We start from the raw sequence: 16,191 nt of genomic DNA on the forward strand, positions 1-16,191 counted from the left end.
TAGAAAACCTGCAGTGTATGTGGTGGGTTGGGTGACAAGTAGTTGCGTCGAAGAAGTGTTTCTCGTGTTCGCAAGAAAGCAGCAAGAGTTACAACCTTTTTTCCGAGTGCGGCCCCTCGTTCATGTGGGTAAAATTTAATGAAAAGGTGTCACTGACTGCTATCGTCAGTGTGTTTTAGTTCACAGTTAACCGGTTTTTGACCGAGAAACTTTCCACAGAAGTGACAGCGATCCAGGTAAGTGACTAAACATCGACTTGTGCATTTGGGGGTTATTTAATTTATTTGATCCCCCCCCCCCCCCCCCCCCCCCCCCCCTTATGATCCATGATCTTGTCGTTTGTGTGTCACAGCAAACCACGTAAAACACGCCTTGCTTGGAGGTCTGTAAACGCTACATATATTGCAGTTGCTACACTGTGGCCAGGTCATAAGTTATGCATGCTGGAGAAACATCTTGTGCTCAATGTGTTATATAAGGTAGTGCCACTATATTGCACACTACCTTTGCTGATTGCCTCTTTTGAAGTAAATTATATTATAACCATTATCCCCAGACTAAGTCTCGTATATTCATGTTTTCAGTTTTGCTTATGTGCTCTGGATGTACTGTTGTCCAAAGAATTCTTATCTGGGTGGCATATTTCTATCCAGTGAAATTCAGGTCGTGGTGCGTTGTTTGCAACCTGTTGTCACGCCCATTTCCATCCCATCTTCAGGACAACATTACAACCCCCCAACACAAGTATTTTATCCTTCTATTTCACAAAGTAGATCTGCCATTATAACAGAATTTTAACTATGAGTTACATTGTTCATTCAGGTTGGAAAAACTAACTAAATAAAATTAATAAAGAAAGAAAGAAATAATAAAAACGAACTCTAGAAATGTGAGTCAATCAGTCTACTGCAATATCGGCAGATATTGCTTTAGATTAAAAGTATCTCCATCATAGAAAGGCATCAAACATCTATGATTATATAATGACACCCCCTTCATTATTAGGCTGCTTTGCAGACAGTATTAAGTGAAAGCTTGTCATGGTTATGGTTTCCTTTGTTAGTTCAAGGAAGTACTTCCTGGAATATCTCATGACATAATTTAAGGAATCACATTGTTCTGTACCAGTAAGTGCACACCTAACTTCCTTGGCATATTAAGTATTGCCAACTTATTTTGAATAATGAAACTTTCCTTCTTCCAATTTTTCAGATAGTCTTTTTAAAAAAAAAAAAAAAAAAAAGGGAGAGAGTGGAAAGACCTTAAAAACCAGACTCAGTGTTCAGTCAGAATTCTTGTCTTTAATCAATATTTGTGAAACATGAGTATAATATGAAACACCCCTATCATGCACAGTTTCAAATAGACTAATACAGAATATGTTCAGACTTTTGGGGGTGGTGGGGGGCATTAATGTATCAACTTACCATGCAAATTAGCTTTTGAACATTTTTAACTTTTATTAAAAATGAAACGGTTTTGTGTTTTCTCTATGACTGTAGACTCCTGATTATTAATCATTCTGACAAACGAAGAGGTATCTGATCATAAACTACCACCTTTATGTAATTTATAAGTTGAATCAAAGCGGTGCATTCAGAAAGAGGTTAAAATAAGTGATGCAGTGAGATCCTTTCTAACACCCGGTGGGTGTTATTTTTGAGACAATGCTTTTAGAAAAAATTGAAGAATTCTCTTTGTGTTGATCATTAGTAAGCAGTTCTTTGAGGCGATCCCCTTTTGGTTTTCATGTAACAAGGAATTCACACCATATGTAAGCATTTTTTCACATGTTAGTGAAAGAGGAACAGGTCTTGTAAAGACGGTAAACCTTTGTGACACAAATAGTCATGTCTTATGTATAGTTAAAAAAAATGTATTGGTTTGTAGGTGAGCATGATTGTTTTTGCAGAAGTTCTGTATTTTTTTGTGGGGTGGGGTTGCATTGACTTGATTTACTAAAGGTTTTGTTTGAATTGGTATTCAAGTGCTTGTGATACATGATGAAATGTTAAAATTGACTACTAGTACACTATTTAAGCCTGTAATCGTATATAGTTCATTACACTACACTTTTTGATAAGTCATTATACTCTCCATATTTTAAAGGAATAAGGCTTCAATATTAAGAAAGAAGCATAGAGGCCATTGTCAGTAATCTGAGTCACACAGGTTATATAGGTACAGTTTCTCAGTGGGGGAAAGGAAATGAATATAACATTAACAAAAACCAGATGAGACCTGCTTACCTCTGCCTATCAAAAATTTTAATGTTGTAATGTTGTAAAATTGATTGAACTATATTTTTTATTGATATTCTGTCACTAAAAAATAGGTTTGGTCCGAAATATGAGTAATGATGATATTTAACTTATTATTAAAAGCCAGTTTGGTCCTAGTTTCAATATTTGCAAGTGTTAATCGTTATAGCTGTGCTCTGTTTCAGGAAGAGCATTATCTTGACTGTAGAGAACAGAGAGTGCATTTTAATTACTTGTGTCATCAGTTATCAGGGACAAAAGCTTTGCTAAACTGCTTTGTTTATAGTTTAATTCTGCCATGTCTGCTGCATAACACAAAACTGTGCAGTGCAAGTGACCAGTAAACTAAGTGGATGATCATGCAAGAATATCCATTGTTACATAAGCACTAAAAGGCTTCAGCTTGGCACGCAATGGAGACAGTTTTTGTTGGATTTATACGATGTCTGTCTATTGTTAGCATGTGGTCTGGACTCCCCCAGGGAGAAATGTAACCTGCTTGTGAACTGACAGGAAGGCTTCCAGACCCTTTCACATTGATCTGGAGGACAATGCTTGCTTCTGCAAGCAGGTTCTTGACAATTAATGAAATAATATTGCTCAAGTTTCACAATAGTTTTATGAAAGTGAATATGAAATGATTATTAAAGGGACATTACCTGATCAAATGTTATAATTCTTTGAATTTGATTCTGTACCCAGATGCTTTGTGATGGCTGAGGAAAGGAAGTGTGGTTTTTCAGTCTTACTAGCAAGCGTGTTTGGTGCAAAACCTCGGCCATAGACAATTGACTGCTTTCTGTTCAGAGAGCTAACAGCTGTTCACGTTGCCTATATTTCTTGGTGGAGGCGTAGTGTTTCAGTGAACAGGAAGTGATTGTGCTGAATAGGAGGCCTCCCACTGGTCTGTCATCATTTACAGAGAAAACGAGATATTTAGCCATTTCCTGCATGTTTGAGAGCATTTTTTCTGCTCAAATGTACAAGACCATGCTTAGATGCTTATCATTCTGTCTCTTCTTAGAGGTTTTCTTTGAAAAACTGGTTTCAGCAATACTATTCTTTTTTCTGTCTTTTTTTTTTTTTTTTTTTTTTTAGGTTTGAGTGTTTGTCAGAATGGCCCAGTGGAACCAGTTACAGCAGCTGGAGACCAGGTATCTGGAGCAGCTCTACCACCTGTACAGTGATAGTTTTCCAATGGAGCTACGACAGTTCCTTGCACCCTGGATTGAGAGTCAGGATTGGTGAGAAATAATTGACATCCTTGGTTTTGCTATAAAATCCAATTTTGTTTTTCCTGTATGTTGGTAGAATACATTAAACTGATTTGATCTTGCACTCACAGCAGACTGGCAGTAAGCCATTTTCCATGACTTCACCACAACAATCCACATAAGAAGCGCTTGTGCTTTTGATCCATCATCGCCCTTTCACTTTTCGCTATTGACCATTAAAGGAATCTTATTTACGTTACGCATTATTGGCATCTTCATTTAAAGTTTTAGGGCCAGTTTCAGAGACAGATCTTAAGGCTTGTCCCAGACTAAAATGCCTGCTACAGCTGATTAACTTAGTTACTTGCAGAGACTTTGCTGAAATATTTCCCAGTTTTAGCTAATTCTGGATTAGCCTTAAACTAAACCAGGAGGGATGATTAAAGCTGATCCAAAACTAAGACTTGTGCCTAAAAACGTTTACTGGGAAGCATGGACTATCTGGATCATTTGAATAGAAACTAATATGCTTCAGAGAGTCCTGCAACAAGACCGCATGCAGGCAGAAGGAATCCACTGATTTATTTAGATTAAATAGATTTTCCAGACCTGTTTTTTTTTTTCTTTTTTATGTAAAAAGGACATGCTTTAGAGCTAATGGCTCTGCTCGAGCAGCAGCCAACATGGACCAGCACTTGTTTTCACATTGCAGTACTTCAGTTTGATAAGCAGCATTCAATGATGGTTTGTTTTATGATTGCATTCTATTTGATTTTATTTGTAATGTACAAAATATGACCTGCATGACTGATAAGTCAACCAATGCTAGTTTTAAATATAGTTTGAAATAATTGAAAATCTTGAATATTTTAAGAGAGAAAAACCTTGATTTTTACTTTTCATATTATTCATTATGAAGGTTGATTGCAGATGTCCTTTAAGTGCTTCTTCTCTGCATCATAGTTCTCTGTTCCAACTTAATGTTCAACTCAACTTGGAGTATTTCTTTTACATTTTAAGTTCCTCTTTCTGGAATTTAAAATTTTGATGTCATTCTTCTAGACATATTATTAAGTGGGGTAATAATAACAATAATTGATTAGATTTCTATAATGCTTTTCAAGGCACCCAAATTGCTTTGATATCAATGATATATAGTATTAGATAATGTATAATAGTTTAAAAAATGAAATGAGATGTTGCTTTTGAAAGGAAATATGTTTTTTTTTCTTGGCTTAATGAATCGTCCATTTATGCTAAATTCTTCAGCTTCACTGTGTAAATGGCCATCAGCAAGTCAAACTTCAGGTTCTTTATTATTGCAGACAGGTTTATTAGTGTGGTTTTGTTTTGGTAGTTTACCATCAGTATGAAACCCCTCTGTTCTGTATTCTGCCTTTTATTTTCTTCAGTACCAGTTTCAGGTTCTTCCAAAAAGTCTATCGTATGAATGTGTGAAGTGTTTGGTGTCTTGCCTTGTTTTTTTTTTCTAAGTTGCAGTTTTATGGTTTTTAAATAATTGCGTAGTTTAGCACAACTAAGTCAAATAACATCTTTTCATAAGTTTTAAATCTCTCTCCCCTCCCCCCCTTGCTGTGTTTTCATTTTAAATTTATAATAGTACATTATGTTTTACTCTATTCCTGGTTTTTACTATGACCAGGTTTATTTGGCTTAATCCAACACTCCATAAAACAAATAAAATGACTAAACCGAGATTAGGAAAATGACTTAAATATGCCGGTTTTACTGGTACAGATTTAGACCTAGTCCTGGCTTAGTCTGAGCCTCATCTCGGAAACTGTGCCCAAATGTTTTTTCATAATCTAGGACGTAAAGGGTTTTTTTTTGTTGTTTTTTTTGTATTTTTTTTGTATATTTAAAAGTTTGCACAATATTGCAAAGACTGTCAAAGCTTTTAGATTCATATCTCATGGGTGATAGGGATCTTGTGTGAGAGCAAGCAAGACATGATTATTTGGTTTTATCTTTTACAAGGGCCTATGCTGCAAACAAGGAGTCACATGCCACACTGGTTTTCCACAACCTCTTGGGGGAAATAGACCAGCAGTATAGCCGTTTCCTGCAGGAAAACAATGTACTTTACCAACATAACCTGCGCCGGATTAAACAGCATCTGCAGAGCAAATACCTGGAAAAGCCAATGGAGATTGCCCACATCGTTGCTCGTTGTTTGTGGGAGGAACAAAGACTGCTGCAGACAGCCACTTCTGCTTCACAGGTACATGAAGTTACTACAAACATTTTCTTCTGACAGTACTTGGCTCTACATGTTTATTTTGTTTTTGAATATCCTCCAGGATGGACAGGCAGCCCATCCAACTGGGACAGTCGTCACAGAGAAGCAGCAAATACTGGAGCACAACCTTCAAGACATCAGGAAGCGAGTGCAGGTTAGTTTTACTGGAGATTTCCAGATGAATATTTTAAAATAAGTATCAATGCTGATAAATACTGTTGGTAATACGGCTTCTTTGCTGTAGGATATGGAACAGAAGATGAAGATGCTTGAAAACTTGCAAGATGACTTTGACTTTAACTACAAAACCCTGAAAAGCCAAGGAGGTATGCTCTAGGAATTTCTTAGGTTTTTTTTTTCTTCAGGTGCCTTGATTGAAGAAAATGAACTATTTTCCTAAACTACCACATCCGCAACTTCCTTTTCAGAGTTATCACAGGACCTAAATGGAAACAGTCAGGCGGCTGCCACCAGACAGAAGATGGCTCAGCTTGAGCAGATGCTGAGTGCGCTGGACCAGCTCAGGAGGGTGGGTGCTAATTATTCATTATCTTACAGCCTAGAGTTTCCTTAAACCTTCATATTGGAGCCAAGGACACAATATCTGGTAAATTTTAGGATTATTAAAACTTTGCTGAATGCATTATAGAGCATGTGTTTGTGCTTATACATCAGAGACATGGGCAATGGAAAATAAGTGGAAAGCAATGGAACAGCACCTCGATTGGGTTCAGGACACTCCCAGTTTGACATACCTGGCAAAGATGGGAAGATCACTCTCTTTCTCTGTGTTTAATATGTGTTTTTATATTGTAGCAAATTGTGACTGAGATGGGTGGCTTGCTGACTGCCATGGATTATGTACAGAAGAATCTAACAGATGAAGAACTTGCAGACTGGAAGAGAAGACAGCAAATTGCCTGCATTGGAGGCCCACCAAACATATGCCTTGATCGCCTTGAAACATGGTAACCAGTTTTAAAAATACAAATAGATTTTTAGTTATTATAAGAAGTTATAAATTTTTGTTATTGAAAGATGTTTTGAAGAATGTAAAGCAGCATTAAAAGAGCTGAAAGTTGAATCGAAACTGTCTTCATGAATAAGTTGATTAGTCGGCTGTTGCTTCAGGATATTAAAAAAAAAAATAGCTGACAGAAATTTGAAGATTATGATCACAATAATTACTTCTTAGACTAGGCTCGCTGTCTTTATGGTGATATTAGCTAACTTAGTCCTGATGTTAGACTCCACTTTTAAAGAAAAAGTTCTTGATACAGTATTCTCCTCAATCTGTATCCATTTTAAAAACATGTTAAACTAAAACTAAGTTTCTCATTAGGATCACATCTTTGGCTGAGTCCCAGCTTCAGATTCGTCAGCAGATCAAGAAGCTAGAGGAGCTTCAGCAGAAGGTGTCTTACAAAGGAGACCCCATCATTCAGCACCGGCCTGCCCTGGAGGAGAAGATTGTGGATTTGTTCAGAAACCTCATGAAGAGGTACTTCATCAAGAGTTCCACTTACAGCAAAGGCTGCAGTGCTTTCAGCATCCAGTTTATAGATTAAAGACTGTTTACCTCATTTTTCTTAAGGACCCTTGCTGGAAATCTGTGAAATATTATTTCTTTAATTTCATAGTGCATTTGTGGTTGAGAGACAGCCGTGCATGCCCATGCATCCAGATAGACCTCTGGTCATAAAAACAGGAGTGCAGTTCACAAATAAAGTCAGGTAAGATTTTAACACAGAAACACAATATTGTATTGGTACAGTTTATGTGGAAAAACAGCCTTGAAAAGCCAATTAATTAGTTTTTCCTTCTTCTTTTTTCAAGGTTATTGGTGAAGTTTCCTGAACTCAATTACCAGCTGAAAATCAAAGTTTGCATTGACAAGTAAGTGTTTTTTCCCCATTTGCAGTCAAATTGATCCTTGAACATTTCAACAGGATTTGATTAATGAAAAGAAATTACTCTCATCTGTTATAAATGTTTATTTTTCAGGGAATCTGGTGATGTGGCTGCAATCAGAGGGTAAGACTTCGGGAACACCCTTTGAGTATTTTACCAACATAATTTACAACAAGGGTCTTACTTCCTGTTGTGTAACTGTGTTCTCAGGTCACGAAAGTTTAATATCCTTGGCACTAACACAAAAGTTATGAACATGGAGGAATCCAACAATGGCAGCCTGTCAGCAGAATTCAAACACTTGGTGAGTTTTTGAAGCAAGCGTCTTGCTGCTGTAGGTGATGAAGTTACTTGATAATGGTTCACTGTAGATCACTGACTTCCTGTGTTTTGCAGACCCTGCGGGAACAGAGGTGTGGTAATGGTGGCCGGACTAACAGCGATGTAAGTGTCATTTGTTAAAAATGTTTGTTTTGGAAGCTGTATTTAGCATGAAATGAACAGTATGGGGTTAAGATTAAATGTTTTATTCATCGTGCTAAATCGCTTATGTGTTTAGGCGTCTCTGATTGTAACAGAGGAGCTCCATCTTATCACTTTTGAGACTGAAGTCTATCACCAAGGCCTGAAAATAGATCTGGAGGTGAGTACCCAATTTGTTTTAAGAATCTCTGCTTATGCAGCTTTACTTTCAGACACCTCTGAAAGTCACCAAACTTTCAGATATTATTAAATCATAAGGAAGTTTTGTTCACTGATTGCAAAATGACTCACAAAATCAATGACTCATCTCCTAAGTCTCCCACCCCTGCAATTTGGCACCACCTCTGCCTCTCAGTGATTCTGCCTTTGTTTGCTGAGTTTAGCCCCCCCACCTCCCTGCACCAAGATGCTGTGTGCTAAGAAAAACATTGTGTCTTCTGTGTGTAAGGGCAGTCTTAGAAAGAGAGCATACTGAAGGATTACTGTGATGAAGCAGTGAATTGAAAATGGAAATGAAAACATTTCACATGAATGTGTTTTGAATAAATGTAAATTAGAAATTACAGCATCTTGTAAACAGAAACCTGAATAAATAAACACACTGACTTGAATTTTCCCTCTTTCTGTACAGACTCATTCCCTGCCTGTGGTAGTCATTTCAAACATCTGCCAAATGCCCAATGCCTGGGCTTCCATTCTGTGGTACAACATGCTCACCAACCACCCAAAGGTAGGACGGCACCCTCTGGTGGAAGGGGCATAAAACTGCAGGAGACACAGACGAGTTGTAGATCTGTTTTTATTTATTGCACTATAAGGCTTTTTATTTGTCATAGACTTTTAAACCCAGAGGTTTTTGTTCATTTTTGTTTTTTGGAAGCCTAAAACACTTCTTTTACCTTCAAAAGTTCAATTTTTAAGTATCTTAAGAAATTAACATACATTTTATGAAATCCATTTATGATTTTAAACATCCTATTTTGTTGCTTTAGACTTTAAAGGGTAAGTGTGACAATTTCAGAACATGATTGATTGATTGATTGGCTCTCTTTGTACAGAATGTGAACTTCTTCACCAAACCTCCAGTGGGAACATGGGACCAGGTGGCTGAAGTCCTCAGTTGGCAATTCTCTTCAACCACCAAAAGAGGCCTGACCATTGAGCAGCTCACCACCCTGGCAGAGAAATTACTTGGTAAGATGAACCTTTAAAAGAATCAAGAATTATTTCATTTTCCTTCATATTAACAAATGATATGTTCTGTCTTTGTCCATGTAGGACCTTCTGTCAACTACTCTGGATGTCAGATCACATGGGCCAAGTTTTGTAAGGTATGTTTAAACAGAAAACCATAAATAGTTTAGTCTGCCTTCTTGGCATAGTACCGTGTTATGGAAGTTGTTTCTTTTCCTTCTGCTGTACAGGAAAACATGGCTGGCAAAGGCTTCTCTTTCTGGGTATGGCTGGACAATATTATCGACCTGGTCAAGAAGTATATCCTCGCACTGTGGAATGAAGGGTGAGAGGTCGTCCTTTGTTTAAACTGACATGACCAACATATGACCTGAACTATTAATGAACTTCCTGCTCTATTGTGGAAATGATTTCAGCATGCAAAGGTTAGGTTTTTCAAAAGGGCTGTATTTAAATCTGGAAAGTATTCATTTGACCTTCTGTCGCCTATGAACAGGTATATCATGGGTTTCATCAGTAAGGAGAGGGAGAGAGCTATTCTGAGCCCTAAACCTCCTGGCACTTTTCTACTGCGCTTCAGTGAAAGCAGCAAGGAGGGGGGCATTACCTTTACCTGGGTAGAGAAAGATATCAGCGGTGAGTAGTACAGAAACTTTTTCCCTGTTTCTGTTTTTATGTATGAAGCATTTTCTGTTTTTTTTGTGATTCTGATCTTTTTACTGTGTTTTTATAGGAAAGACCCAGATCCAGTCAGTGGAGCCATACACCAAGCAGCAGCTCAACAGCATGTCTTTCGCTGACATCATCATGGGCTACAAGATTATGGATGCCACCAACATCCTGGTTTCACCTCTTGTCTACCTCTATCCTGATATCCACAAAGAGGAAGCTTTTGGGAAATATTGCAGGCCAGAAGCAGCTCATGAACCGGAGGTGGGAGGAGACTCAACAAGTAGTAAGTCATTACCTTGTTCTTTTGATCTTTTAATTTGTAGAAAAAGAAAAGTAATTATATATTATCTTTGTTTTGTTTTTATCTCCATTATAATTTATTATTCTGCTCAGTTGTTATTGCTCACATTTTTTTTCTCCGCAGCTATTCAGCCCTACTTGAAGACGAAGTTCATCTGTGTAACCCCGTAAGTATCCACCACTCCGCCCTTATCTTCCGGTCTTGTCCCAATATTTGCTGTACATGGCATCCAGTGACCTCCACTTATTTTGGATCTTACTGTTTCCTGTTGATATTTTGTCTATAAAGATTGAATGATCCTGAAGATGTAAACTTAAACGCAAAATATTTGGGCAGTATTTGCATATTTTACAAGAAAAGAGAACAGTGATGTCTTTACTCATTGTGGCTGATGTTTTCTTCCGGGAACAGTGCTACAGTCACTGGAGGAAATGCCCCATGTTCACACGAGGCATTATGAATCCCGAAAGTTGCAGATTTAGTATTTAATCAGTTAAAGATGTTGCTCACATGGGCCATCTTTCTGTGCTTTAACAGGGTAGCTGTGCATGATTCATTTCAATACTGGTATTAATTTCTGCTGTCTTTATCCAAAGGAAGTGCGACACAAGTGAGTTCGCTGTTCACGTGTAATTATACTTAAAAATAAGACTTTCTCAACATCACTGTAGCTGAAGTTCTACAGTTACACCAATTACTTAAAAAAGAAAACAAATATAATTGCAAAAATGGCTTATTAGACTTTCATAACTAATATTTATTTACAAATTCTGAAAAAAAATTATTATTATTATTATTATTATTATTATCATTGCTTTTTAAATGCATAGAAAATAGATAAAGACACACGAAGGCAGAGGAGTGCAGTATCTGCTACATCTGATGGTGGTCATGTGAAGTTGGCCACCACCAGGGGAGTGTATAATCACAATGTCAGTTTTGTTTATTCGCATATTGTTTGGTTAGTTGTGAGTTTGATAGTGTGCTGGTGGATTGTGAGGTTTGCTCAGTGAGATCCTGACCTGTCTCCGTAGGTGTCCTTCCGTGTTCATGGACTTGCCGGACAGTGAGCTGCTTGGGAACGGATTCCCAGGGTAGGCCGCTTGGGGGGAAGTGGCATGTAGGGCTGTTTGTGTCTCTGTGTGTTTCGTGGATGAGCTTTACAGATTGTAGTGCCAGAACTGCATCTCCCATAGTTTTTGTTTCTTTGTGTTGGACTCACAGCCACTGCTCCTGGTTCTAATACAAGAGCATCTCACTTGCCACTCTTCAATGTTTCATTTTCTTTCTCATCTCTACTCCTTCCCAGATGTTTTGTCATAGTTCTCCTGCCACAGCCAATTTGCATGAATTAAACCATCCAAATTAGTTTAGTTGTCATTTTTAAGGTGAAGCGAGTAAAGATTTCAGATTATAATGGTATTATTTTCAAACATAATTCCACATCAGTTCATTATTCAGTGAGAAAATTGACATGGAAAAGCCATGCAAGTTAGACAAATAAGGACAGAACAAAACAAGGAAAAAATTTCTGTAATCCCAAAGAAAAGACTGCGTAATGGCCCGTTCGATCCACTTAAGGCACTGTGCTCACTAACTGTTGTGAAGCTGACTCTAAAGTAACTCTTTAACATTATTCACTGTGCTGTTGTGCTTAATACGACCAAAGATAATTATGGTAACTCTTAATAAAACTTCAAATATTTGCCCAGTCTTGTTTTATTTTATTTGTATGTATTATGGTGAACTATAAAAGCACTCGGAGGGTGCAAACCTCTGCCAAGGGCCACAGTTCTCCACATATTGTCATTATTTGTTCTCCTATGATAAAAATTCCAAAATGCCCCCTATTTATTCATATTCTGGATCATAGTATCACGATTGGTTCCTTTACCTGGATCAGTTTTCGATATATTTTACAACCTGTTGGAAGCTTGTCCTGTTTTGTTTTGGGTTTTTTTCCTCAGTGCTTCGACTATTTTTTTTGTATTTGAGTTACATACACAAATGTTAAAAATGACCCTATCTCACAATGTTAAAGAATCCTTTAAAAAATTCCTGGATCTAAACGGTGATCCAAATCACCATTAAAATTAAATCAGTTCTTCCTTTTTACATTTCCAACAACTTCTAACAACTTCATGAAAATACATCCATAACTGTTTGAGTTATCTTGAAAGAAACAAACAGATAAAACATAACAAACATAACCTCCTTGGCAGTGGAAATAGACTTGCCTATTTACATAAAAACATTTTAATTTTCCATTTCACTGCAGAATTGAAGTAACCCAGTTTCCATCTGAGTTTTTGTCCTTTGAGCATGACCGAGCATACTGACTGACTGATAAATAGGGACTCATTTACTAATGAAACTGATATGTTTACACTGATAGAAACACAAGCACTCCTCTTGTGGTAGCCACATTAGTTAGACGTTAGAACGTTTGCTCATCACTTATGGTGAAATGATGTGACAGAGACATTGTATTGGTTATACTGAAAGTAAAACAAATGGTATTACAGGACATGTTTGTACAAACACATTGACTTTCAGTGTTGTGTGTTTTATCCATCTGTTCACAGCACAAACTCTGGAAACACCAGTGACCTGTTCCCCATGTCGCCTCGCACTCTCGACTCTCTGATGCACAATGAACCTGAAACTAATCCAGGAAATTTGGGTGAGTCACTTTGCTGATGTATTTGTGAGGACAATCATTTACATTTTGAATTCCAAACTGTATCATTTTTTTTATAATAATTTTACTGCTGAAACTAAGTGCTTTAATTAACTTTATAACTTTTTCTCCATTATAAATCTGTAGCATTGACATCAAACACAGCTGCTATTAATTGCTTCTTTTTTCATATTTTGTAGAGTCACTCACTTTGGACATGGATGTAGCATCACCCATGTAAAAGTAACTGTCACCTTCTTCAGTTTCTTTATTGTTTTTTCATTGGGATCTGACTTCATGTGGGAAGAAGTAATTATCATTTATTTTTCACTCTGTACACACAGAATCATTGTACAGTTTATTTCCCTTTTTCTGTGTTTGGAAAAAAAAAAGGAAAATTAAGAAAAAAAAAAGATTTTTGCAGCATAGAGAGGATGAAAGACTTTGGGATCTGTTCCTTTCTTTAAAAAATAAAGAAACAGAAGCATCCTATAGCATTGGCCTATCCTGTAGCCAAGTGGGGGTCTCAACAATGTAAGCTGACTTAAGGTATTTTAAGCAACATCTTGTCTCTTGAGGATCTTATAACATGAAAATAAGTAGTTATATTTTTGAGAATGTTGTATTTGTGTTTTATTGACTTTTACATGGTTATGAATTATTGTGTTTTATTTTAATACATATTGCAATGAGTTATATTGTTGTATAAGCTACGTGATGCTTTAGAATGTTGTTTGTTTAATGGTCTTTTTTCACAATGTCTCTGCCAAATGTGTTATGTCACAATTGTTCCTCATGATCACGGTTAAAATGGTTTCTGTTTCATGACAGTTTTTACACAAAATAGAATATATATTTCTCAGAGCCATTTAATGTGTTATAATAGAAAAAGATCAAGGGATTTCTATTTTCCTGTAACCTTGTTTTCTCCTTATACTGTTGTCTGAAAAATTAGGTGTAAATGTTCCGTTTCGTTCACTCAATTACTGTTTGTCTATTTTTGTCCTTTTTTTTTTTTCAGATGAATTGACTTCAGTTTTAAAAATTGCAGTAGAATATTCTTGTTTTGCCTGATTTCACTTGGTATGAGAAATGAAATGTAAATCATTTGACAAGCAATTCACCAAAATTTCAGAGTGAACATAAACAAATATGTAGTATTTTTTTTCTTTAATCTTGAACACAGATTATTTGATCTTGTTAGTTGAATACACTGCCTGTTAAGATAAATATTTTCCAGCCGCTGATGCCCAGCACTATTTTAACTGATTTTTTTCCTGACATTGTTTCTAGTGCGTATTGGTAAGATCAGAGAATAGTTCAGATACGGTAGTGCAAAGCTGTGTGATTCAAAGGAAAAAAAAATCAGCTTATCTAAAAATCATGCTTAACAAATACTACCATTTGTTTTTGTCTTTTTTCTCTTTAATTGGTAATGGCACACTAAATAGCTTCTCAGTACATCCGCATAGTATTTAAAATGTAAATAAATCATTTTAATTAATCACTCTTGTCAACATTTACTGGGTTTGGAACAGGATTGCATTGAAACACCACAAGCGAACAGAAATGTACTTTTTACTATAACTGCTTTCTATAAAGCATGGAAATCTTTAGTTTGTTGAATTCTGCACAGGTAGTGACATTGCAGTAAACAGTTTAAACAAGAGATCATATAAATGACATCTACAATTTTTTAATTATTATTTTTAATTTCTACAAGTTTATTAAAAGTCCTACATTATTTATCTCCAGACTCTAAATGGCGAGAAATTGAATGTCCAGTCAATCATTAGGCTCCCTGCATAAACTCCCTCAGGTGTGTGTAGCTGTTCGGGTCAATTAGAGAGGCAGTATTCAGAATTGCATTCAACCTCAGCCATTTCTTTTGCACGCATTTTATTAATTGGAGTGCCAATGTTGCTGCTGAAGCCTGAAAGGCTTGTGCACATGGAGATACTTACACTGGGGATTAAAACCCAGACAGTTTCTGCTTTAATGACCTGAACAAATAAATAGTTTATGTAGAAATTCTTGTATGGCCAAGGTTTCATCATCTCACAGGCTGTGGATAGTTGTAGGACAAACAAGCAAGGTGAAGCAGGACAATAAATAGGTGTTTTTGAGAATATGTGACTGATCAGAATTGCTGCAGTTTTGCAAGTTGAAAGGAAAAGGTTTCATGTTATTTATTCAAAGTGGAGATAGCTAACACTGCACTGACAGCATATTCATGAACCATAGAATGGACTAAGACTTAATAAGTTAGAAGTAAGTAAAGCAGTAAAGCTTGCCTTTAATGTGTACCCCAGTTAAACAGTGTCGTTTGGTTTAGTATTTCGCTAGATTCTAGTTTCAGACATTAAATTCCAGAGTTAATCATTTAAGTTTTTTCTTTTGGAGCACTAAATATATTTAGGGACTCATTAACCTGTAGAATCAAATTAAGCTTTGAAGAAGTCTCTTAATTCTTTGCTTGGCATGTTGACTTTTTAAATTAAGGCATCTTAACATGTTACCATAGGGAAAAAAAACCATATGTGAACAACAAATCAACAGTGTCTTAAATTAACTGAGGCTTTGTGGTCATGCTGTTGTGCACTTTCCTGTTCATCAGGTGTCAGTTTGTTAAGCTGTGGTGTGTGTTATGAAATACACTTAAAAAAATTAAAACAAATGATGTATAGTGTTACCTAGTTCACCTTGGCTCATTGCTGAACCCTGAAGCTTCAGCAGTTTAGGAGCTTTGTTTATTGAATGCTGCAGAATTTTTAAAAAAAAAAACAAAAAAACTAATTTGCTCAAATGAAGGTTTTTGTCAAGGGAACAGAATTCTAAAGTTAAGTCAAAATCCTGTCACAATTATATTAATATCCTACTGACAGGCTGAGGACCAGGAACAATAAGGGGTTAATGACTGGAACTAGAAATGCTGAAAAGGCAGCCAGGTTTTTAAAAAAAAAAAAAAAGGAAATTGGTCAAAAAGAAGCTCTGAAAGCTGACGACGAACAGTGAAGCAATATATGTGAACTAGAACATTTGTTAAGAAAGATGTAGTCCATTTGACCTGATCTTGTATAAACTTGCCATTACTAATAAGTGGACCCAGTGCTGTACAGACAAATCCGAATCTTTCTAAATGTGTATGAACAAAAAAAGGATTTGGATATATTAAAAAAAAAAAAAAAGTCAATAACAACCTGCAGAGCAAAGCT

General features: G+C 36.4%; 1 protein-coding gene across 2 annotated transcripts; it reads left to right on the forward strand.

The window, feature by feature from the left end:
- The first annotated feature begins 55 nt into the window (after positions 1-55).
- stat3 (signal transducer and activator of transcription 3 (acute-phase response factor)) lies at positions 56-14,467 on the forward strand. Of its 2 annotated transcripts, XM_079253421.1 has the most exons (24): positions 56-236; positions 3,360-3,505; positions 5,474-5,717; positions 5,797-5,889; positions 5,980-6,061; positions 6,164-6,264; positions 6,552-6,703; positions 7,078-7,236; positions 7,376-7,468; positions 7,572-7,631; positions 7,740-7,769; positions 7,857-7,950; positions 8,043-8,090; positions 8,206-8,289; positions 8,761-8,859; positions 9,188-9,323; positions 9,408-9,460; positions 9,554-9,648; positions 9,820-9,959; positions 10,057-10,278; positions 10,420-10,462; positions 11,331-11,390; positions 12,882-12,979; positions 13,177-14,467. In XM_079253421.1, exons 2-24 carry the CDS (start codon positions 3,378-3,380, stop codon positions 13,215-13,217), a joined length of 2,355 nt encoding a protein of 784 aa, XP_079109547.1. In that variant the 5' UTR covers positions 56-236; positions 3,360-3,377; the 3' UTR covers positions 13,218-14,467. The 2 variants fall into 2 exon arrangements, with proteins under 2 accessions (XP_079109547.1, XP_079109548.1); XM_079253422.1 differs by lacking the exon at positions 11,331-11,390.
- Positions 14,468-16,191: the final 1,724 nt, after the last annotated feature.

Source organism: Telmatherina bonti (assembly GCF_933228915.1).
Source record: "Telmatherina bonti genome assembly, chromosome: 14".
Lineage (NCBI taxonomy): Eukaryota > Metazoa > Chordata > Actinopteri > Atheriniformes > Telmatherinidae > Telmatherina > Telmatherina bonti.

Bases quoted from the DNA above. Each gene is read 5' to 3' on its own strand.
- stat3 (XM_079253421.1), top strand. From the start codon at position 3,378: ATGGCCCAGTGGAACCAGTTACAGCAGCTGGAGACCAGGTATCTGGAG. The intron at 3,506-5,473 runs GTGAGAAATAAT...ATCTTTTACAAG, and splicing joins TGGATTGAGAGTCAGGATTG to GGCCTATGCTGCAAACAAGG. The intron at 5,890-5,979 runs GTTAGTTTTACT...TCTTTGCTGTAG, and splicing joins ACATCAGGAAGCGAGTGCAG to GATATGGAACAGAAGATGAA.